General features: G+C 35.6%; 1 protein-coding gene across 1 annotated transcript; it reads left to right on the top strand.

The window, feature by feature from the left end:
• Positions 1-3,685: 3,685 nt before the first annotated feature.
• LOC149963333 (uncharacterized) lies at positions 3,686-23,630 on the top strand. The gene is made up of 5 exons (XM_090166195.1): positions 3,686-3,703; positions 4,017-4,120; positions 4,438-4,540; positions 9,711-10,000; positions 23,387-23,630. Exons 1-5 carry the CDS (start codon positions 3,686-3,688, stop codon positions 23,628-23,630), a joined length of 759 nt encoding a protein of 252 aa, XP_090022321.1.
• The last annotated feature ends 4,316 nt before the right edge of the window (positions 23,631-27,946 follow it).

Below are 27,946 nucleotides of genomic sequence, written 5' to 3'. Positions count from 1 at the left end.
TAGATTTTCCTAATTGCGTTAAACTTTAATAAGCTAATTAAATCAATGACTTGAGGAAAAAACTAAAATTAGTAATTATAGATACTATAAAGCATTTGAAATTTGAAATGTATAATTAAATTTAATCTATATTTTATTAAGGTATGTTTTTCGTCCAGATACAAACAAATTTAGTGTTTTCTTGATATTTGAACTTTTAAAAATCCATAGAAACACATTTATTCGATATTTTGTACAAATTATAACTGAGTTCTAAAATTGATTAATTGATCCCAAAATATTTGCTTTATTATGGATATGACATGACTAAATCTCGATCTATATTATTTGATTCTAATATGTTTGATCCTTTTTGCATATTACTTAATCCAATCTTGACTATTATTTATTTTTTGCGTAAATATTGGTTCATTTCGGGATGTGACTTTACATAATCTTGTTTTAAATTCAAACATATTTCATGCCTTCCGGAAATGATTTTAACCAATCTTCATCCATTGTACAAAATTATATTAAATGATTTTCCTCAAAGAAACTTTTATTCCAATTTTCTAAAATCTATTGCTGTTATCAAGGTTTTTTGAATCTACTTAACTTAGTTAATAATAACAACAATGCATTTATTGTAACATAGTAAATGAAGCTACGAATGTATCGTCTGTTTCCATCATCCCTGGAAAAGGAAGGGACGTGGTTTTACTTCCAGAAATCTCAATATTATTTTTTAATTAGAATGATTTCTTGCTTATATTTATTGATAATAACATATAGGTTATTAGGATTATATTTAGTTAACTTAAATCTGTTGAAACTTGGCTTCAAACTACAAATGTTTTTAATAAAATTATATACAAGTCACTTCTAATCCTCAGTATTAATGCCCCACTAGAACTACATTTCATAAAACGAATGTAGAAATATTTCTATCGTCGATATTTTTATGAGTGTAGCCAATGCTTCAATAGACACTCAGAAAGACTAACGCTCCATTAAACAAGAAATGCCAGTAAATAAATACGTCACGCTAGAATACAATTAAGGACATTTCAGTTTTCGTTTATTTTTGTTTTCTCCAGATGTTTCGGCAGTTAATGTTTAAAGGTGTGTCACGTAAACGATTTCGCGGTTCTTGCCTAGAACTTTTGTTATAAAGGTCTTATTGACATATACACTTCTATGGTTTCTGTCTTCCCTCAAAAGACACTTGAAATAACAAATATTTAATATAGTTATTTAAATTCTTTTCCCGTTCTTATGCAGAATAATGTGGTCGATATTCTTAACACAAATAACACAGTTCTATTTCCTTTTTAACCTCTTAAGATATTTCTCAGAATATCGTTGCTGTTTAGTCAGTGTTGGGGACTGCACTTGTTTACGCGTGATATTTTTCAGAAATGGACTTCGTTTTAAAGGTAAGCTGATTGATTTCTGATAAGACTACCCTACCTCCTGGTAAATTATAATCAAAATTGACCATTTTAATGTTATTTCATACTATTATTTCATATTTTCTCTTAATGAATTAAATGTTATTCAAGTCAATTAATGTGTAGCTTTTCACACATTACAAGGCGCTGCCTTTCTTTTAAAGCTCTGTCTAACATTCGTGAAAATGGTGGTTAATATAGAAAATAACGTACAAAAATGTTTAATGAATATTAACCAAGCGGATCTTCAGAATCACACTTAATGAAAAGCACTAAGGGTTACAATTGACCTTTATTTAACATAAGTTAAAAGGAACCACCCATGGACTGCATTGCAAAGGATGATTAAATTAGCGAAAAAGTAGACTAGTCCATTATGAAAAGGGAGAAAAAAGCTAAACCCTAAACAAATTTGAAGAAATTTAAAAACTTACATATAGCGTTTTTTTGTTTGCTCGAAGACCTATAGCTACGAGCTATTTGTAAGTTTTTAAATTTCTTCAAATTTGTATAGGGTTTAGCTATTTTATCCCTTTCCAAAATAGATTTATCTACTTTTTCGCTAATTTTATCATCCTTTATTTAACATAACGTGTTATTATGAAAATACGAACATTTGAAACTTTGTCGATTTGCAAAATGAGTAAGTATAAAAAGTAAATTCATGTTTTACGATAAGTTTACTTTTGAAAAAGATCCGCTATTACAAAAGTTTTGACAATTTTAAAAGGTTGATATCGTTTAAAAAACATGTCATGTTTATCTATTTTCTGGAGAGCAAATCTAAATTCGACGCTGATAACAGGTGTTTTTTAAATTTCAGATGTCATTAGAGCAAAATTAATTTACAGTTGACAAAAAAATGTCCCAAACTATAAGATTTTGCTATACAATGGTAAGAGTTACTTTCTTTCGAGTTATTTAAAAAGTTAAGTGTCTAAATTAATTATCTAAAGATTTACATTAAATTTTAAGAAATAAAAATATTCACTAATTTGAATTGGAAACAATATAGCAGCTAACATTATCGTGGTCATTGACTCGCTTTTTGATTAAAATTAGAGTGACATTGAACCAAATTTTCTTCATTTCAAGTTAATTAACATGTTCGTTTGTTAAGGTAAAGTCGTTTATAGCGTTAATATTCTCGATCGTACGTTCTATATCATTTACCAACAAAATTTGTAAGCTTTCCTCGCGCGATAGAGACGATTTAACTCTGGCTTTTGGTAGTTAATTACCGGCCTCTAAGTATTCGATATTTAACACCGAAAAGCGGTATAAATAGCAGTGGTCCCATTTATATCTCTTAAGATAATAAGTAGGAATAAGAGGAACTTAACACTAGCCTGAGCGAGTTTTATCGTAGGTATCGATCGAATTTTAATGGCGGTAGTAACTAATGCGAAAGATACTACACTCGAAGGACGAAGTTTATTTTAATTTAATTATAACAAATATATAAAACACCAACTATTTTGTTGGTTCGATAATATACTTAACTAAGATATATGTTAAATAACGAAGACTGCTATTATTAAACTTCAAAAGTATTTGTTTTACACAAAGTAAACTATTTTTTGCCTTACATAATATTCTTGTTTTGTTCAATTATTTAAAAAAATATATAAAGAAATTACGTCTTATCTATACACTTAACAATTAAAAATAAATGAAAAAATTTAGTGTTACGTACTAACCGCCAGTAAGAAGCAGAAAAACCCCACGGCTGACGGTGGCACTTCTGACGCAAGCCGCAACATTCAACAACAATAAAACCATAAAACTACCCCCCCCCCCACTTTGCACAAAGACAAGGGAGTAAGTATGTTTGATCTACCACCGTAAAAACACCCACTTCAAAAGAGGGTGGGGCTAGAACCTTATCGAGAATGTACGAAACGGTGGGCACACTGTGGCCCCGCGCCATTCGCACAGCTGGAGCCAAAATTCATAAAGGGCGAGAAGGCAAGATACTCGCTTTCTCACAGTGTCGTCGACGATAAAAGTACCACCCTATTAGCCGTTACCAGAGGTGAGGGTTGGATAAAGTGTAAAAGTGGAACATCTCGCTGTGAGCTATCCGCCTTGAGGTTTACAATTGCCGAACCCACAAACCTTGTAAGGCACACAAGTAGTAACACCCTTTTGCCCGTTAAGGGCCTAATTATCAGGCGGTACGCCTCGCTTGTTTCAGGTGCCTTAATCCCAGTTTCATCACAAAATTCGCATTTTACTAGGACTAACAACGAAAAATGAAACAGCAAGCACAAGTAAATTTTGAAACAGCAAGCACAAGTAAATTGTGTCTTGGGGGGGAAATGGACACGTGAGGTTCTACTTTTAAAATTGTTAATAAAGGGTCTTCTAGATAAAATTAATCTAGGCTACGGGTTTCAATTACGCATAACAGTACGGCTACAACTGTACCTAAAGTAATATAATTAAACTAAAAGTTATGTTAATCACATTCACAGAAATGAACTATTTCGGTTTTAAGAAATGGCGTTTACTAGGTTTTGTATGACGGCTGACCATTCGGTTTTCCAATTTCGATGGATCGTTTTTAACTCATTATATTTTAAGGTTCCACATTGGACAGAAATTAAAAGTGAGGGTGATGAAAATCTGAAAATTAGAGGAGTGTTCAGCCATTTCATCAACTCATTACTGATTAAACTAAATATCTCGTAGGTAAAACTCTTCATAATAGCACTGATATCGAGTGAATATTCTAAAATCTTCGTATTAATGTCAAAGCTTAATCGCTTAAATATAATACCGATGAGGACATAAAATCGTTTTCAAATACTATAATGGTTTTAAGAGCGTCCTTATAGATATCGACCTTTTAATTTTCGTGGTTGGTTAAATAGTTAGTGACTGTGAAATTTAAATGCATCATACTGCAGTGGCCCAATCTAAGATTCAAATTCAGTGATGAAAGTTTTTTTGGAGAATAGATAACTATTGCTTATTTATTAATATTTTGATTCTGATTTTTTAGGGTCCTAACTAAGGACGTTCTTCAAACCGATCATCCTGTAGATTTCGGAAAGGTGACTGAAAAGAATAACGGCACCGGTATCATTGGATATCTTGCAAGAAATGTGAGTTCACTGTGACGCTTTTGAAATAAAGTTTTTTCAACTGAGATCGTCAGATGTATCGAATTATAGTCACTTTCCAGTGATCCTTATTCCATTAACTTTCCTATTGCTCTCCCTATCATTGCTTTTTATTTATTTTTTGAGATGAATGGCTTGGTTTGTTAATAACATCTGTCACCTAACAGCTATTAACGAAGCCTACTGACACGACACTTTTCAATGGGAATGAGTAATGTTTTAAGTTTAAATTTCTTCTTTCGCTAACTTTCAACTTTTAGACTAACTATGACTTCAGCACAAGATCTTTTAAATAGAAATAATTTACTGAAAGCATTGATCCAATAAATTTAATGAAATAAATAGATTGGTTTCATTTTTAAGGAATCGGATATGACGTTAATCGCAAGCAGCTTATCTGTTGATCTTTTGAACTACGTTGACTTTTCGATTCCATTTTGGATGTACATAACAAAGGCTGTGTCTCTTAAACCGTTTCAAATGAACCATCAATTGTATGGCATTTTAGATATTTTTTCAGTAAAGGTAAAATATACTAATTTTTATAACCAATATCACGTGTAGTAAATGCTTCCCAAAACTTGTTCATTTATCTTTAAGGTGTGGCTTTTACTACTATCAACTTTGTACTCAATTGGATTCATATTATTCCTAAGAAACGTTATATTCAAACTAAAATTTAGCTTTGCGTTTTTCTTGAAACAGCAAATAAACTCAATTGAAATGATGTTACATAAAGGTAATTTCAAGATAGAATATTATGTTTAATAATCCTTAAAAAATGGTTAAAAAAATAACTTTATCGGCTTTATAAATCAAGGTTTATATTTTTGGATAACCAAAAAATCGTAAAAAATTTAAAAACATGGCAGATAGTTTTTGCAGAAAAACAAAAAAGCATTTAAAATTTTCGTGAGTGTAAATCCAATTGCTCGATCAGGCCATTTTCTCAAAACTATTGAACCTAAAGTTCGGAAATTTTTAGGGTACCATTATTGGAAAGTTAACAATTTAAATGGTTAATTTCACCAAATTTGGAAAAATGGTCGCAGTATTTAAAAAAACAAAACAAATTCACCTTTTGAGAAAAAACGTTTAAATAAGAAAGTTGTAAAGCATACTGAAAAAATTTAGCAAAAGAAAAGCTTCAATCAAAAATGGTCTATTATTAATTAAATTTCGAGTTCTTTAAAAAACAAGGTGGCACTATTGAAAATAGCTTTCTATGAAATTCACGGGTTCATAGGCTCAAATAAATTAATTATGCAAGTAATCTAGCGACTATTATTGCTATAATTAGGGTGACCGGATTAAATTGCGTAGGAGGAAAGGGGTAAGCCTTTCATGCAACGTGAGCCAACACTAACTATTACCATTAACCTCTACAAGTTTCTTTGGCAATCTGTTTCCGTTTAACGGAAATTTAACCTTTCTTTATTAAAGACCCCTTCAATCAAGTCTAACATTTCTAAAGCCAAATGCAATAGCGACCAGAGCTGCAAACGTTGGCGTTCCACACCTGAGGTCATATTTCCTTAAATGGACATAAGAAAATATAACTAATTTTCCTTTACAAACTCAAAGGTCAGTAATAAATTGGGTATTTGAAGCTACATTTATTTTTTTACCAAGTATTTTCTTCAAAACAAGGATGTCAAAATTCAAAAGACTAGCTACTAGCGCGAAATTTTAATTATTTAAAAATTACGGACAACGGAAATTTAAAAAGTACCGAAGAAAACTACTTAAAAAATATAAACATTGTTGCGATGTTCCATAACATCGACATCAAAGACACAATCCTTGCCTACTTTTATTCTGACCCTTTGGAGAGTGTTTCACCTTAGACCAAGAAACACAGGGACGTTGCACGGTAGATATTTCGCGCCCGAAGCTTCGTTGCGGCTGCCTATTTCCTATTTATCTCGCGCTGTGTCGCTAGTAGAGAAGGTGAGTCAATTTTTATTGGCGATTTGAGTCACGTGTACAGCCCTACAATCTGTCAGCACGTGGCCTGCAACAGCATGGCTCCAAAAATCTAATTTCTTGTATGTTTTTTGATATTTATCCCTAAAATATAAAATTATTTAAAAATATGTAACTCTTGGCTTATTTTTTTTCAAGTTCTTTAAAAAAACGTTATTTTTATCTCTCATGGATGGTGCCTATTGACTATCTGTATCACCTAACCCCCCTCTCCCTACCGCAGCCGCAACAAAGCCCCGCCGAAAAATAAAGCTTTGGGTCTGCTATGAGCGGGACGTCCCTGTGTTTCTTGGTCTAAGGTTTCACTGTCACAACGCCCATTCGTTTCATGTCGGAGATATGCAACGACGGTATGACTTTTGCAACTGTTTTATTAACATGACTGAACAAGATTGGGATTTCTGGGAAAGGTTTAAGCGTAAGAAGGTGGTCCTTTGTCGAGAAATTGGCCTCTTAATCGCCAAAGCAATCCAGATGTAATATGATGCATTCCTTCATCCCCACCAAGTACAATTCAGGCTAGACGTTTGCGTCCAGAAAAGTGTCATCGGCCTACTTTTCTTCCTAATCGTCTTGATGGACAGAGCTATTTAGTTTTCCTTCATAACCAATTAGCAGAAAAGTGGGCCGAAATAAATTTGGATTACAGGCGTCTCGGGTTTCAGCACATTAACCTTTTGATGTTGTAGAATTTATAACCAACGTGACCCGAAGTAATTGAGCTGGCCACCAAGATCACAGTATCTGATAACTCTCAATTTTTTGGGCGACATAAACGTTTTCCGTCTAGTAACTCCGGATATAATTAAGAGCGCGTTACATAATAACGTTAGTATTGGTCGTACTAACTGCCTTTTTTCATGACATAGAAAGATATTGAAAAGTAGACCATTTTCCATCATAACAAATCAACTTTTTCATTAACACTTTTGATTTTTTTATAGCTGAAACGGTCCTATTTTGCTAAAATTTACAAATTAAAAAGTTCCTTTAATAAACATTTTTACTAAATATTTCAGAATCTTAGGCTAAACAGTCTATAGGGAAAATAGCCTTATCGAGCAATTTGAGACACCCCTTGTAGTAGACTATGTTATATTTAAGTTAATAAGTAAAACACTTAACTGAGTTAAGAACTAATTTAGCTGTTCTTTGGTGTTAACAGTAAATATTAAAACTCATTATTTTCATAAATCTGAGTTTAAGCCAAAATGTGAGTATTGCCACTTTGAAAAGCCGTTACTTTCAACACTGCTTTTATAACTTTCTTTTAGTAGGCACTTCATATTTTTGGCACCTAGTTACCATAGGAGGTTATAATTTTCTTCTTTAACTTGGTATTTTTCCAATGACTAATCAGATGGTCAAATTTTTCGTTTTAATAATCTAATCTTAATACCATATGGAATGTTTTTAAAAGTACAAATAAATGAGTAAGGTTTCATACGAGTATCTCCGTTTATTAAATTTACCTAATCCTTATCCCTTTTGCATTCTAAACGAGAAAAACACTAGCAAAAAACCAGGAGAATTCCTCAAATTCATTAGGTCAAACCACTTCTAGGTGATAAGAGTTTAAAAAGGTACCACGATAAAAGAATTACCCAAAGCGTTATTATTTTCTGTTATTACTATCCCACGCTAAAGTAGTTCTTCGTGTCTTTAGCATTAAATTATTTTATTCTGGAAAATAAATACCGCAGAGAGACTCAAACTCATATATTGACAACCGCAATACACAACTAGAGTCGCACAAAGTACATAAATTAAGGAAAATTAAACTACAACTCTGTCTCGTCTTAACATAAATTGTAATTATAAAAGGCAAAATAATTGTGGTTCTGAACTCGGTCTCAATAATATTTGTATTATTAAATAGACTTGGCTCAGACTCATGGTTTAAGGAAAAAAGGTCTCTTTTGGCATTGTTCACATTTATCATAATGACTTGATCTCAAGCCCTAATTTTGGCTCAAACTTGAGAGGAGCCCGTGCTGATTGACTAAGAGCAGACATATTTAAAACTTTTTTAATTAAAGGGATTACGTACGAAAACACCTTTTGGAACAAAGGTGTACCTTCAGTAACTCTACCTTTATGCTGGATATTGTGGATGTTTGGATTAAACCTTTTGAATTTTTGTTTTTCCTCACAACTGCTTGCGAACCTAACACTGCCTGATACCGTCCGATATATTGACACTTTATCGGATATTCTTCATTTGCCTTTTATTAGAATTCTACTCCCACCCGATGTTCCATTGCGATATCATTTAGAAGTATGTACTTGTTATTTTTACCCATTTCAAAATTGTTCGTGTTTAGCCGGAATAATTCGAGCCATTGGAGAAAGACAACCTAACGATTGAAATGTGGTAGTCAATATTTCTTCAAAGCTAGCCTGTTTTTATATCTTTCCTTTTTTGGCCAAACTAACAGGACAAAAAGCCCGTATTTAGAGCTAAGTATTTTGATGGTCCTAAAATTACATTTTAAAAATAAATATGTAAGTCGGTTACGTTAAACACTGTTTCAAAAATTAAAAATTCGCTAAATAAACCCATGAATTTTCTAAAAATACTATTTTAAACTTATTGATCAAATTTATTAATATTTTAAATGACCATTTCAGTATTATCTTTGAAATAGCCCGAAAATAGACAAAATATCACTTAATACCTAGTTATCCAGTGATTCGAGTGATAAGGCGAGTCTTAGTATTGGGTAAATCAGCGATAGACGTCCTAGCAAGAAGAAAGTTAAATTTTCCGAAAAAACGGGCTATTAATTAATTATAAATTACACCAATATCTAAACTGAAAATTTAATTTGAAATTATGGCAAATTTTTATAAATTTTCACCAAATAAACAGCAGTTATCAAAATCATAAAATAATCTACGTAGTATTTGGCTTTCTCTAAATAGAATCGTTCTGACCAGCATAAAAAAGCGTTTTGTTTAAAATTTGCGAAAATTGCTTGTTGGGCCGATAATTTGGAAATATTTAAGAAAACTAGTTTGAAATATAAGAGCATCAAAACGCAGTTACTAAAAGTTTATTCATTTTTGATCTAATATGTGTTATTTTTCTTTTGAATAAGATGGTAGAACAACGGAGTCTAAGAAACTTAATTTCTAATAGATCTGAAAGCTTCTTTTATTTAAGGGATCTAATGAAATCATCAAACATAGAATCTGGGAACAAATACTTAGGACAAATGGATTGTACGACGTGAGAAACATTTTCAACTTGGAAGAAATGGAGAAAGCTCATAGTGGGAAATCAGTTTATTTTATTGACAAACATTCACTTCTTATGATTTTGAAAGAATTGGGATTGTGCCTGTCAATGTTTAAATTTCATATTTCGAACGACGACATTCATAGTGAATATTTATTTTTACTAGTCAGGAGAGGCTTCAGTGACACGCAGGCCATTGCCAAATGGAAAAAAATGTAAGTTAAGGTTTTAGAATTTGTTTGATTTGTCAGTTAGCATCCCATTTTGAGTAGCTGCAGTGAGTACTAGCACACAATTAAATAAGATACGCCAATTCCACGGCGGACAATTGCCAGTCGCCTTTTATAGCTAAAATACTCTAAGTTAAACTTTGAGTGCATGGACCTCTATAAAAATATCAAAGATTTGCTAAACCGTTTACCAATTTCATGCCACGGTATTCGATGAAATTAAATATTTTTTTCAAGGAATTTTAGCCACTCTTACTCTTGAAGGTTGGGTAACGTGCCTTCGGGGTCCTTAGAGCGAGCTATAAAATAGTTATCCTATTATAATGAGATACCAGTATTTCTTAGATGTTCCCATCAAGGGAAGAGAATGCAACCAGGCAGCCACTGGGGGGACAAAGTACAACTGACTAGCAGGCTAGGTGGGAGTTGACCACTCCCATACTATTTCCTGATTGCTTTCTAACCACTGACTCTACAGTTCTGCTTGAACTCTCTCTCTCTCTCTCTCTCTCTCTCTCTCTCTCTCTCTCTCTCTGGTTTTCGAGTGCCCCGTTCTCGACGTAGCCTTAAGAGGCGCGGTGATGAGTCGCCACAGTCGCCACGCCGCACTCCAAAGGCGGCAGCTAGCCCTTACCTATATAACCCCGAAACTAACGTCTGGGCCGATAAATCGGGCCCTTTCGAGCCGGCATATGCTTTGAACACTATCCAAGACTTTCTCGCGGAAGTGGACGGTATCGACGCAAATACGGCTCGTCTCGTGCTTGCTCAATACGCGCCCACGGCAGCACTCGCTTACGTAACTGTGCGTTTTTTTCCGGTTTTCTCCGGTTTTTCCGGATCCCACTACCGTTTTTCGGTTGGTGGGTCAAGTCGTATTTTCCCGCTTTCAGGTTTTTTAAGCCTAACGCGGTTTCGACTTTTGAAATATTATCTTTTTAACGCGCGCGCGCGTTAAAAAAAAACTTTTCAAATCTAGCTTCGCGCCGGGCGCTTGGCCGTCTCTTCCTTCAAACGATACTCACGAAACCGATTCTTCCATCAGAACTTCAGCCAACCTCAACCGATCTAACGATACCGAACCTCGTCTCTATTCGTCCACCCTCAACCAATCCCGTTCCACAACAACTACCAATATCCGTCGCCGTTTTACATTCCGATCATCCGCCGCGTCTTATTCGCAATCTCGCACCGGTCTCCGCGCTCAAGTTCCACTCAACCACGGACTCGTCATCGAAGCTTCAACTTTTCCCTACTCCACACAAGATTACATAAATGCCATCAAGAAAGAAGTGCCTCCTAGACAATTTCACTCATTTTCAAGAGTTCAAGGTCAGTTCCAAATCTATTTCAACGACTCCTCCTGGGCCGCGCAACTCATATCCGCCGGCCTTCCGATGCCGGATAATGTCCTCGTGCCATGCCATCCTGTCGGGCAACCGCCTACCCGAGTCACCGTTTCGGACGTTCCTTCATACTTCGAAAACAGCCATCTACGAGAAATCATGTCCGAATATGGCCAAGTTATTGGCCCGATCAAAACTCTGCGAGCTTCATTCTCTGACCCCGATCTTCCGCCAATGCTGAGTTTTCGCCGGCAAGTGAATATGAAGTTCGCGACTTCCACCGCCCGCGACGCGCTCCCAGAACGCGTGTTCGTGGATTTGGACGATTCACCACTAACATTCTATATCTCAACCGCAATCAAATGTCACCACTGTGGCGTCTCCGGCCATGTCCGCGGGAATTGCCCTCAACTCGAATCTCCTAACCGCGAATTATCCTCCCGTCCCGCCGATGATGTCGTTCGGCCCGATGCCGAAGCCGTACCCTCCAACGATTTCGACATGACACCGATTTTGCCAGTATTGGAACCAGTTTTTCACAACTCCTCAACTGATTCATCTACAATTCCAAAGACCAACACATTCACCGAACCAATAATCGTCAACTCTCCGACTAATTCCACTAAAAAAAATTCTTCAAAACTGCCAGTCCGACAAGTAAAACGACCATCATTAAACCAACTACCCCAATCGTCGCCCAAGAAATCCGCTCCATCCGAATTCACCGTTCTCACACCCAAAGCCAAGGCCCAATCCGACACCCATTCCGTTTTAAGTCAATACTCCGATATCAACATGGATGATTTCGTGGATGCCAGCGATCTCGACCCGACCGCCGACCACCTTTCGCAATCCGACCTCGCCTCTCTTTTCGACATATCTTATCGTTCCAAAACTCCGATTCTCGAACACGTTCGCACCTACACGAATAATATTCCGGCCTTAATAAATCAACTGGACGCCATTCGACACCACGGCCCCACACACGCTAACAGCGGCCTCTCCAATTACACCGCAGGCGCCATCTACCAGTGGGAACGCAAGGTCACCGCTGCCCTCAGGGCGGATAGAGCCCAGCACCCACCTAAAAGTTAATTTTCTAAATTTTCCTTTTTTGTTTCCTATTTGCTATTTGTTTTCCTTAGAACTCACATGTTTTTTTCTTCAAAATTTTTATTTTTAATGTTATCGGTTTTATCGCTTAACGCTCAGGGTGTCGGCACCCCAACCCCGAACACTGCTGCCCGCCTTTTTGTTCGAGATTTGGCTCCCGACATCCTCTGTTTGCAGGAAACCAATATTCACGACGCGTTTTTAAAATCTCCTCTTTGGTTCGATTGGTCTCTACAATTTATTCACCTACCATGTCCGACCCCTTCCGGGTCGGGCGTATCAATTGGTTTTTCCCCGTCTTTATTCTCAAGTATCGTTCTCAGAGACACGTTCGCCTCAAACGGCATTTACGTCAAATTGGCTCTCCCTTCCCACTCTTTCATTCACATATTTAACATTTACGTCCCCGCTCGTCACGACCAAGCCGCCCTCAATTTGGTTTTGTGGATTTCAACCCATCTTGCCAACATTCCAGGCACTGATCAGGTAGTCCTAGCCGGCGATTTCAATTGCACTCTCGATCCCTCTATCGACCGTTCCGGTTGCGGAGAGCGTCGCGTCGCGTTGGTCCGCTCCTTACGCAATCTTGTCAATTCATCTAACCTTCACGATGGTTTCCGCGTTCTAGCACCATTCACGCGCTCATTTACGTGGCACTCGGGCGATGCCTCGTCTCGATACCACGCCCGTCTTGATCGGATATACTTCGACGCCCTTACCACTCTTCGTTCCGCTATTCACGTCCCGTGCGGTTTCTCTGATCACGATGCTATCTTCGCGAAATTTCAAACCGTTGGGTGGAGAACTAGTAAAGCTAGGACATCACTGGTGGTGAACTTGTAAAGCTATAGAGAGTGGTGAACATGAAAAGGTACAGACTGTACCCCACTAAAATGAAAGCCTAATAGAACGCAGCAGTCTTTCCCGCTATTATAGATAGACGGTCTCCAGCTGTAGAAAAGAAGAGTTTTATTCCTGATTGACAGCCCCCGCTTTTTCACCACCTGTATGAAGCGCGTACGTTTCTCCGATACTATTGTACACGTTATACCGTACGAAGACCGTGTAAATTACGAATTGAGAAATAAACATCATTTTAATATGCAAATTAGATTTAAATTTGAACCACTAATTTCAACGGTATTATTTAAGTTGGGAATGAGTGGTGGTAAATGTTACAACGGTGGTGCCCAAAACCCTGCGTTTTCCGGCGGTGGTGACGTAAAATACCATGACGCAATATATTAATATACATATAAAGTCGAACGTCTAGAGTGGATGACCATTCAAACTCGAAGAAGTTTCAAGTCAAGAAGAATATATCGACAAGAACTATGTAAGTATAATCCCTTTTTAGTATTTTAGTCCTCTTTTTATGGGGAAAATATATTTATTTTACTTTTGAATTACAGGTATAAGAAATCGATCGAAAGAAGCGTCAGCATGCTCGACCGAAACTACACCCCGGGTCGCATCGTAGACGTTTCTCCCGCCGTATCCCCAAGCTGACCTCCCTTCCCGTACTCAACGACAGAACACCTGGGTTGAGAAGAACGTTCACGGTCTCGCTTGGGACTATGGTTTCACCCCTTATAACAAATTGGAAGAATGCCTGCTAATGGCTACTCACGGTTATGACCGCGTATTTTGTAAAGGCGAGGAGAAATGTGTATTTTATTAGAACTAATACACTGCGAAATTATAGACTTAAATGGTGTAGGCTGCCCCAAAGTGACTGAACTAAATGAAGACGGACCCATGTTTTCGTGTCTAATTAAGCACAATACTAACTTTTTAAGTAGGAAATATTCATGCGCTCTTGAAAAGAGTACATGCAGAGTGGCTATATCAAAATATGGACCATGTAACTATGCAATTAGTAGATGAATAAAAAGAAATTACTTATTTAGTTCAAGAGTTTTATTAAAATTGAAAAAAAAAATATTTAAATTAAAAAAAAAACATTTTCATATTTAAATTTTAAGTGCATTTGGAAAATTTTCCAAGGTGGTCCTTGTGATGGACGCACCTAGATGTCGCATTACCGCAACATCTAGGGCGTCCAACATGTTCCGACGCTCTTCCGTCATCAGATGGCGTACATCCCTCCTCCGGAGGAAAAACGCCGTTATAGCTGTTTGGATGCTAGTTAAAGGAGGTTAAGTTAAGTTAATTATAAATATATATATAAAAGCATTATTAGAACAAATACGTACGCAAAGCCATCGGCGTTTAACTCTAAATACCCCTCCGGAGGAGGGATATAGAGGCCATCCGCGTTTCGGGAAGGACTAATATATGAAAGTAATATATATTAAAGAAAAATGTATAAATATTTGTATATATTAATTATACATACACGGGGAACATGTTTATCGCGATAATGTCCTCAAGTGTCTCAAGGAGCGCTGCGATACCGCATTCAGCTCCTTGGACACTTAATTAATGTCATGACCCTAAATAGATATATTGATAATTAAAAAAAAAAAACAATATATATATATATTGAAAATGTAAAAAATAATAATAATATATATTTACACAAAGCCATCTATATTTAAAATTGTGGCTGGCATTTCCTCCACTAGCTGACTTATGAAACCCTCAGGTGCGACTAATTGGTCTTCTTCTTCGGGTTCATCCGCATCTTCCTCAAACATTTCCCTAAAAATTTTATTTAATGTATAGTAATTTACAGAAAATAACCTAGCTTATAATAAATAAAAAAAAATACTTACAAATCTTCGCCGTTTATGATAGGGAAAGTATCTATGGAATGGTTAGATTCAATGTCGTCGTCGTCGTCTTCATCCTCGGAAATTGAATCTAACCATTCCATAGTTAGAGGTATCTTGCCGGCCACCATTTTGGATATATGGAACGTTGTAAAAATAAAATCTGAGAATACACTTTCTGGTCATCGTGAACTCCCTTTTATACGCGTTTAGAGGTCATGAAGGGTTTTGCACATAGTTGGAAAAAATAACGTGACCAAAATCATCCTAATGAGACCATGAAGATTCCTGGTTTTAATGACGTGGATAGGTATATTCTTACTAGATATGGTGGGGAAAAACCATCAGGTGTTCGCTAGTTTTCGATGAACAACGAGAGATGGACATTGAAAAGTTTTCTTAATGCATTTTGGGATAATCCCTCGTAGAAACCACTCTCCCTAATCACCCCCCACTTTTTATCCTTTATGTCAATCATCGACACACGTGCGCTTTGGAGAAAATTTAAAAATGTTGCATTAACCTAACTGAACCCCATAACTTAGGCCTAAGGTGGTGCCTTGGGTATTAGCCTAGCTGATTATTATTATTATTATTATTAACTGAGAGAGTCAATAAAGAAATTAAGAACTGTTTTAAATAATATATCTTCTATTTTCTACAATAGTCACCTTATATTTTTCGAAATCTGATACACACGTTGAAATTAATAAAGTAATAAATAAATAGGATATCAACGTTCAATCGCTTATGAAAATGTTATGTAAAGTTACTTAGAGGACAGAGAACTGAACTTTGCAACTAAATCGGTACTTAGTGGACAAATATAAGTTTATAAACTATGGAATAAGAAAAAGAGGTTGCGATTTAATTCATTTATTTTTTTTTAAATCAATATTTGACATCATATTTTCGTGAACAATGTTGATAATATCTTTTACAAATACATTTTCCCTCTCGAGAATATGTTCAGCCAGGTCTCTAAGTAACCACCTACGTTCCGTGATGACCCTTCACATACGGTCAATTACACTAAAAGTATTATAATATTTTGGTTTGACGATGTTTTTCGGTGTCTACCTAGGGCTGGTGATCATTTTGTTTTGTATCTAAATTCGGAATTCACATATCCTAGGGTTGGTATCCATATCGTTTTGTCTAAATTTTCTTAGGTCTTGAAATATAAAGTGTGCAGAGTCCACCCACGTGATTCATATAATAACAAATATAAACAAAATAGGAAAAAGTTGTCATTTTGTTTTGTCTAAATTTTCTTAGGTCTTGAAATATAAAGTGTACAGAATCCACCGACGTGATTCATATAATAACAAAAATATAATAGTAATTAACCTGTGGACATGCACATTTCGACATAAGTAATTTTACTATCGAATCAATAACTGAATTTTACAATAATTCGACATTTTTAAATTTTGAATTTGGTAAGCATATGGTTACTTGTTTGCACTTCAAAACAGTATTTTTAATTAAGTAAAAATTTTAATTATATCTTTAACTTCATTTCTCAGTACCATTTCTCTTTGACAAGCTTCATCTAGCTTAAATCTCCACTCTTCAATATGCTTTTCCATTTCTGCCAAATGCTTTCTTATTTCTAGCTCATCTAGAAACGTCACATTATACTCTTCCACTATTTTACTCGCTTCTTCAAATGTATTGAAATCCATATGGTTATAACTAACAAAACATAATTAATATAAAAAGTTCAGAAATGCTAAATTTAGGTCGTCTGAAAGACCCTTCTCTCTACTATGTCACAAATGTTTTGTTAAAAATAATGAAATTAATTATGAACTCCATTTAATATCATTAAGTGTCTATATACCAAAGTGGCTCTTTAGCCAACATCACAAGCATTTTGATAAAATAAATATATCAAGTTTTAGTATGAGAAACTTATATTTCTCAAGTATTGTAATTGTACATGTGATTCCGTATGAGGACCTGGTAAATTTATATATACGTAACGCTACTCATTTCAAATGGGTATACGAATACGTTAAATTACATTCCGATATACAAATATATATACTATACTTGACGTTCAATACGTTTAAATAGACTTCCAAAATACAAATATAGATAGTAAAATACTAAAAAAAACCCTTTTTCTCTACGTTAAAATAGATTTCAATACGCAAATATAGGTAGAAAAATACTACAAAATCCCCTTAACTTGGCGTTCAATATGTTAAAATACTTTTCCGATACGTAAATATAGGTAAAACATATAAACTCTACTTTTAATACAACAAAATACAATTCTGTTATTCAAATATACTTAATGTACTGAGTTACGTTTAAAAGAACCTTTTGTAAACACGAATTCATCCAATTGTTAATCATAAATTCCATATTAGATGGTGTATGTATGATTGGTAAGACTCTTGTCAGTAAAATACATTTCCAATGTGAAAATATAGTTAGAAAAATACTACAAAATCCCCTTAACTTGGCGTTCAATATGTTAAAATACTTTTCCGAAACGTAAATATAGGTGGAAAGATACTATTAAAACATCTAAACTGTACTTTTAATACAACAAAATACAATTCTGATATTCAAATATTTAAAAATACTTAATGTACTGAGTTACATTTAATAGAACCTTTTGTAAACACGAATTCATCCAATTGTTAATCATAAATTCCATATTAGATGGTGTATGTATGATTGGTAAGACTCTTGTCAGTAAAATACATTTCCAATGTGAAAATATAGATAGAAAAATACTACTAAAATCCCATTTTAAATTTGATAAAATACATTTCAGATATGTAAATAGGTAGAATAATACTATAAAATTCCTTTTTCTACTTTTAATACGGCAAAACACAACTCCGATACGCAAATATATACAGAAAATACTAAAAAACCTCTATACTCTACGTTCAGTACGTTAAAATACATTTCCGATACACAAATATAGATAAAGAAATACTACAAAATTTTAAAAGGTAGAAAAATACTACACATTAACCATTATTAAATTAAGCTTACAACATCCTTCCCGTAGAGTAAAACATATAAGTTCAGAGTCAACTTATTTCCTCGTTATCTTTATCTCATGTGTTTTAAATAGCGTATGGAATAAGTTAAGAATGTATTGAAATGGTGAATGCTAAAACGTCGTAGAATAAAGAGTAAAACATATGTTCAGAGTCAGCTTGATTAATAAAGAGAATAACACAGACGTTTCCGGTGTAGTCACGTAGGAAGAAAAATACCACAACAATCTCTATACTCTACATTCAATACGTTAAAATATATTTACAAAATGCTAATATAGGTAGAAAAATACTACAAAATCTCTATATTTTACCTTTAATACGTTAAATGACACGAATCAGCGTAAAGAGCGCTGATTCGTGTCATTTAACGTATTACAGGAACCGATTTAGTTGCAAAGTTCAGTTCTCTGTCCTCTAAGTAACTTTACATAACATTTTCATAAGCGATTGAACGTTGATATCCTATTTATTTATTACTTTATTAATTTCAACGTGTGTATCAGATTTCGAAAAATATAAGGTGACTATTGTAGAAAATAGAAGATATATTATTTAAAACAGTTCTTAATTTCTTTATTGACTTAAAATATTTACAATAATTGCAAATTATTAAATTAAATTAAATTTCAAATTTTATTAAAATCACAAATTCTGTTTTGAAGCACAAACAATTAAAGATATTATTTGCTTACAAAATTCAAAACTTAAAAATGTCGAATTATTGTAAACTTCAGTTATTGACTTGATATTTAAATTAAACTTATTGTTCTATTTAATGTGTCGACTCTCTCTCTCTCTCTCTCAGTTATGGGGTTCAGTTAGGTTAATGCAACATTTTTAAATTTTCTCCAAAGCGCACGTGTGTCGATGATTGACATAAAGGATAAAAAGTGGGGGGTGATTAGGGAGAGTGGTTTCTACGAGGGATTATCCCAAAATGCATTAAGAAAACTTTTCAATGTCCATCTCTCGTTGTTCATCGAAAACTAGCGAACACCTGATGGTTTTTCCCCACCATATCTAGTAAGAATATACCTATCCACGTCATTAAAACCAGGAATCTTCATGGTCTCATTAGGATGATTTTGGTCACGTTATTTTTTCCAACTATGTGCAAAACCCTTCATGACCTCTAAACGCGTATAAAAGGGAGTTCACGATGACCAGAAAGTGTATTCTCAGATTTTATTTTTACAACGTTCCATATATCCAAAATGGTGGCCGGCAAGATACCTCTAACTATGGAATGGTTAGATTCAATTTCCGAGGATGAAGACGACGACGACGACATTGAATCTAACCATTCCATAGATACTTTCCCTATCATAAACGGCGAAGATTTGTAAGTATTTTTTTTATTTATTATAAGCTAGGTTATTTTCTGTAAATTACTATACATTAAATAAAATTTTTAGGGAAATGTTTGAGGAAGATGCGGATGAACCCGAAGAAGAAGACCAATTAGTCGCACCTGAGGGTTTCATAAGTCAGCTAGTGGAGAAAATGCCAGCCACAATTTTAAATATAGATGGCTTTGTGTAAATATATATTATTATTATTTTTTACATTTTCAATATATATATATATATATATATTGTTTTTTTTTAATTATCAATATATCTATTTAGGGTCATGACATTAATCAGATCGCTTTTGTCCCCAAGTGTCCAAGGAGCTGAATGCGGTATCGCAGCGCTCCTTGAGACACTTGAGGACATTATCGCGATAAACATGTTCCCCGTGTATGTATAATTAATATATACAAATATTTATACATTTTTCTTTAATATATATTACTTTCATATATTAGTCCTTCCCGAAACGCGGATGGCCTCTATATCCCTCCTCCGGAGGGGTATTTAGAGTTAAACGCCGATGGCTTTGCGTACGTATTTGTTCTAATAATGCTTTTATATATATATATATATATATATATATATATACATGTATATATAACTTAACCTCCTTTAACTAGCATCCAAACAGCTATAACGGCGTTTTTCCTCCGGAGGAGGGATGTACGCCATCTGATGACGGAAGAGCGTCGGAACATGTTGGACGCCCTAGATGTTGCGGTAATGCGACATCTAGGTGCGTCCATCACAAGGACCACCTTGGAAAATTTTCCAAATGCACTTAAAATTTAAATATGAAAATGTTTTTTTTTTAATTTAAATATATATATATATATTTTTTTTCAATTTTAATAAAACTCTTGAACTAAATAAGTAATTTCTTTTTATTCATCTACTAATTGCATATTTACATGGTCCATATTTTGATATAGCCACTCTGCATATAATGTACTCTTTTCAAGAGCGCATGAATATTTCCTACTTAAAAAGTTAGTATTGTGCTTAATTAGACACGAAAACATGGGTCCGTCTTCATTTAGTTCAGTCACTTTGGGGCAGCCTACACCATTTAAGTCTATAATTTCGCAGTGTATTAGTTCTAATAAAATACACATTTCTCCTCGCCTTTACAAAATACGCGGTCATAACCGTGAGTAGCCATTAGCAGGCATTCTTCCAATTTGTTATAAGGGGTGAAACCATAGTCCCAAGCGAGACCGTGAACGTTCTTCTCAACCCAGGTGTTCTGTCGTTGAGTACGGGAAGGGAGGTCAGCTTGGGGATACGGCGGGAGAAACGTCTACGATGCGACCCGGGGTGTAGTTTCGGTCGAGCATGCTGACGCTTCTTTCACTATTTTCTCTGGTTTCTCATCTATGGTCCGCCCGTCAAAGAATTCAAAATCAACGACTATCGATTTCTTATACCTGTAATTCAAAAGTAAAATAAATATATTTTACCCATAAAAAGAGGACTAAAATACTAAAAAGGGATTATACTTACATAGTTCTTGTCGATATATTCTTCTTGACTTGAAACTTCTTCGAGTTTGAAAGGTCATCCACTCTAGACGTTCGACTTTATATGGTATTTTACGTCACCACCGCCGGAAAAACGCAGGGTTTTGGGCACCACCGTTGTAACATTTACCACCACTCATTCCCAACTTAAATAATACCGTTGAAATTAGTGGTTCAAATTTAAATCTAATTTGCATATTAAAATGATGTTTATTTCTCAATTCGTAATTTACACGGTCTTCGTACGGTATAACGTGTACAATAGTATCGGAGAAACGTACGCGCTTCATACAGGTGGTGAAAAAGCGGGGGCTGTCAATCAGGAATAAAACTCTTCTTTTCTACAGCTGGAGACCGTCTATCATTAACAGCGGGAAAGACTGCTGCGTTCTATAAGGCTTTCATTTTAGTGGGGTACAGTCTGTACCTTTTCATGTTCACCACTCTCTATAGCTTTACAAGTTCACCACCAGTGATGTCCTAGCTTTACTAGTTCTCCACCCAACGGAAAGCGTGGACTGTCAATCAGGATTATAACCCTTCTTTTCCGGAGGTGGGTAAAGAGCTGACCGTCAACCATTAATACACTAAAAGGCGTCTGCCTTCTACAATTCACCACCAGCGTCACCCTGTGTTTGTACGTTTACTACTCGGTGGAGCGGCCTCCACCGGGTGGAGCAGTCTCCACCCGGTGGAGCATTCTCTATTCGGTGCAGGCCTTCTACTGTATGTTTTGGGACCGGCTCGAAGACCCTACTCAAGTCACCTTGCAACTGTTATGTCTTAAAACAGGTAACCGGGTTACATGCTGACAACCATTTTTCAGTGGCGAATCTATGATTTTTTGAAATCCTAGAAGGGCATATGCCTTATTAATTTTTATCTAATAGCTTTATAATTTTTAAGGGTCGTGTATGTGCGGTGTGAGAAGGCAATTGTTAAAGCATGAAGATCTATCCTTGAACACCATTTGATATTTGATTAATAATGCCCTCTATTGTACCACATTTAGAATTTACTTCTACATAACGAGAAATTTATTTCAGTTTTGGAGTAAGCTTCTTCTTTGACAGAGTTTCCTGAATATTTAATTTCTTGTAATGAAAAGGTTCCCTAAATAAGCTAACTTTAGTTCCTCTTTTCACAATGGGCCGAGTTACGCCATTGAATTTTAAAAAGATTCTGAACATTCTACAGTTAACAAATCTTATGTTTAAATGCATTTTGAGATCATTGATTTTTCTGAATGTAATAATAGAACCATTGAGGGTAATTTTTATATTCGAATTAATTTTATTTTGCGTGTCGGCGATTCAGTGTATTGGTTTTACTTTCTTCATAACCAACGCCCGAACCATCCCAGAAACACCAAAATTTAACAATAGATTAATTAAAATTTGTTCAATGTTTGTTGATTTTGTTTAAAATGCGTAAATTAATCACGGATATTTTCTATTAACCAAATTCAAGACAAAAGAAGTAAATTCGGTTCGGCATTTGCTTAATTGGCAAAAATGTTTCCTAAACTATGATTTTTGAAAGGTTAAAAGGTTGCGACGGCCTTTCTCAACTATCACGAACCAGTTGTTTCTTACAAAAATGATAAAGTTACTGCTCGCTTAAGTGGAAACTAAACTCGATGTTTTTGGGTCGACACTCGTCATAGCCGCGTTTTTGCTTTAACGTCCAGAATCGGTGTGTCTTTACTTTCTAGCGAAATGTATCTTATATTTAATTGTATCCTAGGGTTAAAGTCTAAACCTTGCTTAACGATAGCAGTTTTTCTACCAAAATGCTCTTAAATATTAACGCATAGGAATGTCCCCCAAATAATCCAATACTTACTTCATAAAATTTCAATCTAAACGCAGTACACAACCGTTAAGTGTTGAAATATGGTTTTCATCATAAATCTAATTAATTTATGTTTTAATTAAATTGATATTAAGAAAAAAAATAATTTGCAAACATTAAGAATAATTCTAAGTTTTACCTTAGGATTTCAAATTCATTCATGGAACTGAAATAAAGGCCAACAATTTTTAAACCCGAAATAAAAAGGGTCCCTTAATTGCCACTGCCATTTTCTTAACAGCTCACGTCAATTCTCTTCAAACTCTGTAAAATGTCAGCTTTTGGAAATATCCAGGCTTCTTGACACTTCTAAGGTTCTCGTTTTATCGTTTCACAGATATTTGCATCATTTAAGCTGCATGGTTGAAATTATAGTAAAGACTTTTACCAGGACAAAAATACTATTTTCGTTTCAGATGTGGCTTATACGTCTCTGCTGGGCTGATGTTAGCTGAAATACAGAATGATGCAATTCGATCACCTTCGTGTTGTAATCTTTTCGAAAACTCACGCAGTACCGAAGAAATGAAGACGATAGAGATCTTGCATTTGCATTTTCCAGGAATAATATTATTATGTGGAACTATTATATCATTATTTGCTCTAATGATTGAGATACGTGTGTCTGTGAAGCAGAGGCCGCGACACCGTTTTATATAATATCAGCCAAAATGCCTTCTCCACAAACTATTTGTCTAAAAGTAATTATGCGAAATATGAATAATTATAAATATTTATTAACACGTTTGATGTATACTTGGATTGTCGATTATTATAAGTATTTTATTGTGCCATATTTTATAAATTCACAGGTTATTAAACCTTATTGGTCTTTTTTGTATACTGGTATTTTGGCAGTCAAACTTTCAACGAAATAGTTTTGATTTAAAGAAGATATTCTTATATTGGAGTCATCGGTTGTTAATTGTAGACCAATTTGATAACTTTGGACAGAAGCTGTTATATCTTTAAAAACATCAGCTCACCTATTACGGGGTATAAGAATTATGAACAATAATAGAAATAAAAATATGTGCTTCAAAAGACAAAACTAATTAGAGGATTAGGCAACGCTTTATCTGTAGTAGGTTGTTTAGTCACGTTAATAAAGTCACAGTTATAGGCTTGTAAATTGATTACTAGGAGTAATTATGACCGGGCTTTGGACACATTCGAAGAGAAAAGGGTAAATTGACAAATAACGACAAAAGGGTAAAGAAGACCGTATAAATTTAATTAAAAAATCGCTGTACTTCGGCAAATACGCCTTCTTGGCGGTACGAGATTTAAAACAGAAATAATTAAGCCTTACATTTAAAAATATTCAAAACCATAAAACAGCACGCGCACGCGGACAAAGGAAAAGAGCTAGAAAAGAGGAATCCAAATGTGTGAACGGGGAGAAAGACAGCACTAACAATGGGACAATATACGTACTGTGTTGTCAAAAACATTTTCGGTTGCCATGGCAAAACTAATGCCCATTGCAACTTTTTCCTTGGTGAAATTTCATGTTACCATAAGGTCTACATACCCACCTAGTTTCAATAAAATCGGTGATTATCACCTCGGGTAGTCTCCTCGTAAGTTAAACGGGGGAGAAAGAATAAAAATTTAGACGGGGCAGAAAGATTACACAAATTTAACAAGGGAAAATGTAAGGAAGCTAAGAACAAACAGAGGGATCTAAAAAAGGAAATAATTAACGAAAAGAGAGTTTATCGTTTAGACCAGCGGGAGATAAAGTTCCAAAATTGTAAATCAGTCGGTTTTCTTCGGCCACGCGGTGAACTCGGTCGCCATTCAGGACCTTCAAGACGCGAAAAGAAACAGCTCGCAGCGTGTGGACGTAATTGAAATGTCTCTGCGACGATTAGTTCTTTTAACTAAGCATACTTTTGTTCAATATTTTGACCATTAAAATTATACGGGGTGGTTCTTTTTCTATGTTTTCTAGAAAGTTGAAATTTGTACTGTACATTATACGTGCCGGGGGGACACTTTCTATCAAAATTGCATCTAAATCGAAAAATATTGTCACGTTTTTTGAAAATTTTAATTTTAACCGCTAAGTGCTATAAGAAAATTGTCAATGAGAAAATCGTCTATGAGAAAATTGTAGAGCGTCACCGAAAACGTACAAATAGCGTTGGCTTGAAAAAGTGACAAGTTGGGCAAGCTAAAATAACTTTTTTTGAATTCCATTTTGAGAGTAGTGTAACTTTAGGAAAGTCAGAAATGTGTTAATCTGGTACTTATTGCAATAAACACCGCTGAAAAATCAAGGAGACTATGGCGAAGAAAAACAAAGAGTAATTTTATTTATTGACTTACAGTGTGTCAGAATTTATAGCCCGGTGTACCTAGTAACAGAGACCAAACCACCGGAGGCCTATCATCATAGTGCCCTACGACAGCGTCCCCAAACCCGGACAGGTGACAAAACCAGCATGGGTAGCAGAACCCCACTACTGACGGTCGCACCTTGGACGCAAGCCACTCAACCCAACAGAAGGAGCAGCAATGGGTGGACCAATCCCCACTTCGCACACAGCAGTGGGATAAAGAGTGGATGATGTAGCAACTCCATCCGACACCCCACCTACAGAGGCAGAGAGTCAAATCCTTGGGAAAGAGCTCCTTAAGGGGAACGGCGAGTACACAGCAGTCCACATAACCCGGCACAGCTGGCTGCGGAGATCCCGGTGGGAGTCCAAAAGGCTGGGAAACCGGACCGCCGTGCCCTTATACGGAGGCCCGCAGCCCCACAGCAGGCTACCCAATCCGCTGAGGCGGCCAGTTTGCACGGACCCTCTCCGTTAGCCTGGGCCGAAACCCAGTATCCAGCCCCTAGCTGACCGAAGTCGGAGGTAGAGATAGGACCATTGGACAAGAGCTAACATCTCCCAGTGCGCCACCGCCCTTATGGGTTACAAGAGCCAGACCCCGACTCCCCGGTAAAGCCACCAGTTATTGCACACCTTGACCCATTAAGGGCCATTTATCTACTTTCAAACAAAATTTATAACTACGTTTCGAAAATACCACCTTCGGCTGCGATGCAGGCTTGGGCGCGAACAATCATATTGTATTGTCAAAGGCGGCTTGAATCATTTCCGGGGTTACTTCCCAGCAAGCGCTTAAAATTCGTTGACGCAGCTCTTCAAGGATCTCCATCGGTGTGGCGTATACCTTGTCCTTGACGAAGCCCCAAAGAAAGAAATCCAACGGAGTCAGATCGGGTGACCCTGCTGGCCAGTGTACGGGACCGTTTCTCCCTATCCATCGTTGTGGAAATTCGTTGTTTTGGTAATCTCTCACGGCTCTGTGGTAATGAGGCGGGCACCGTCTTGCTGAAACCAGTCTTGCTCGTTGCGCCAATGGCAGTTCGTCAAGTTGTTGTTCTAGCTCATTTCTTAAGAACTCTAAATAACTCTGGCCATTTAGATTTTGCGGTTAGAATACTGGACCAATTAACCGGTTTCCAACAAGACATTGAAATTGTCCCCGGGCACGTATAATGTACAGTACAAATTGCAACTTTCTAAAAAACATAATTTTTGAAAAAAATCTAAGGTTGTTAATTTTCCGGAAAAATAAAATGCGGAAAAATTTCCGAATTGCGGAAAATTATCCGCAAATCGGAAAAATAAAAAAAACATAAATTACTTTTCAAGGGTTTTTAATGTTTTAAACTTTTTATCGATTTAAAACGACTAATATCAGTAAACATACTACAAAACATTAATAGTGTTACTTTTCAACCAGTTTAAACTAGTCTATAGGTTTAGTTTTACTTTTAGATTAGAAAAAATGAGGTGAAAATACCGCTTTATTTAAATTTGCAAACAATATATTAGACAAATCATGGAATGAAAACGTTTTTAATAATTTTCGGAAAAATACGGAAAATTTTCCGGAAAAAAGGCCTCGGTAATTTTCAGCGGGAAATTTTCCGACTTACAATTCTAAAAAAAATCACTTTTTCAAGAAAAAAAACACCCTGTATTTCCCCTAGGTGACGATTAGTCCGCCTAACTATTTTTTGAAGCGACAACTTGTCCGTCGACGACTTTGCCGGGGACCACTTCCACTTGGCGACCACTACGCCGGTGACTACATGACCAGCGACCACAAGCCCAATGACGAGTTGTCATTGACCCTCGAATACATCAAAACGAAAAGAATACAGCTTAATCGTTCTTCTTTGTCTTCTCTTCGTTTAATTATTAAATAATTAATTGTGTTTGGTAATACAAATTAGGCCTTAGCATTTCCCAAAACTTTATAAATACCGTTTTATGTAAACGGTTATGTGCTAAAAATTCTTCATTACTCAAATCCATAGGATTGAGTCTCTCACGAGTCACGATACATTCTTTCTCTCTGTACATCTGGTTCAATTATTTACACCTTGATTTACCGCCCCTGAGAATTCGTTAACAATCGTTAAAAAGCTTAACTTTATGTTTCGTTAAGACTAGGAGCAACAAAAACAAGGAGAACGCAGCTAGCCTTTAAACACGCTAACGAAGGGTTGTGTACGAATTTCATTGGACGAACGTCACGAGCCTTTACGCTGAACGTTTTACGGGGGGGGGGAGACAATTTCTGAATTTTCCCCTTCCGACGGCAGCAGGCGCTAAAGCGTCTAGCCAATGAAAAACGTACACAAGAAAATCCACGACTTATGACGGGTTGCGTTCTCCTTGTGTGGGTGTTGTGTTTGTTGCTACTAGGTTAAAATGTCTGTGGAACGCGTTTTTGAAAAAATTTCGTTAAATAAGAAAACAGGCCCCTTTTTCGTTATTTTACGAATTTTTTTCGTCTCTTCAACGTGGTTCCGGGGACTTTTGTAACTTCATACATTCCGTTTAAACCGATCTTATTACAATAATGTTTTTCTAACCTATATAGAGGTCATTTGTGTGTAAGATATAAACCTGCATAGATATGAACTTTTACATCCTTTGTCA

This window comes from Leiobunum rupestre, chromosome 1, assembly GCF_980474605.1.
Source record: "Leiobunum rupestre chromosome 1, qqLeiRupe1.1.hap1, whole genome shotgun sequence".
NCBI lineage: Eukaryota > Metazoa > Arthropoda > Arachnida > Opiliones > Sclerosomatidae > Leiobunum > Leiobunum rupestre.
The sequence above is the reverse complement of the archived record's forward strand: the minus strand, read 5'-3'. Positions and strand labels throughout refer to the sequence as shown.

Bases quoted from the DNA above. Each gene is read 5' to 3' on its own strand.
- LOC149963333 (XM_090166195.1), top strand. The intron at 4,121-4,437 runs GTAGGTAAAACT...CTGATTTTTTAG, and splicing joins CTGATTAAACTAAATATCTC to GGTCCTAACTAAGGACGTTC. The intron at 4,541-9,710 runs GTGAGTTCACTG...CTTTTATTTAAG, and splicing joins TTGGATATCTTGCAAGAAAT to GGATCTAATGAAATCATCAA.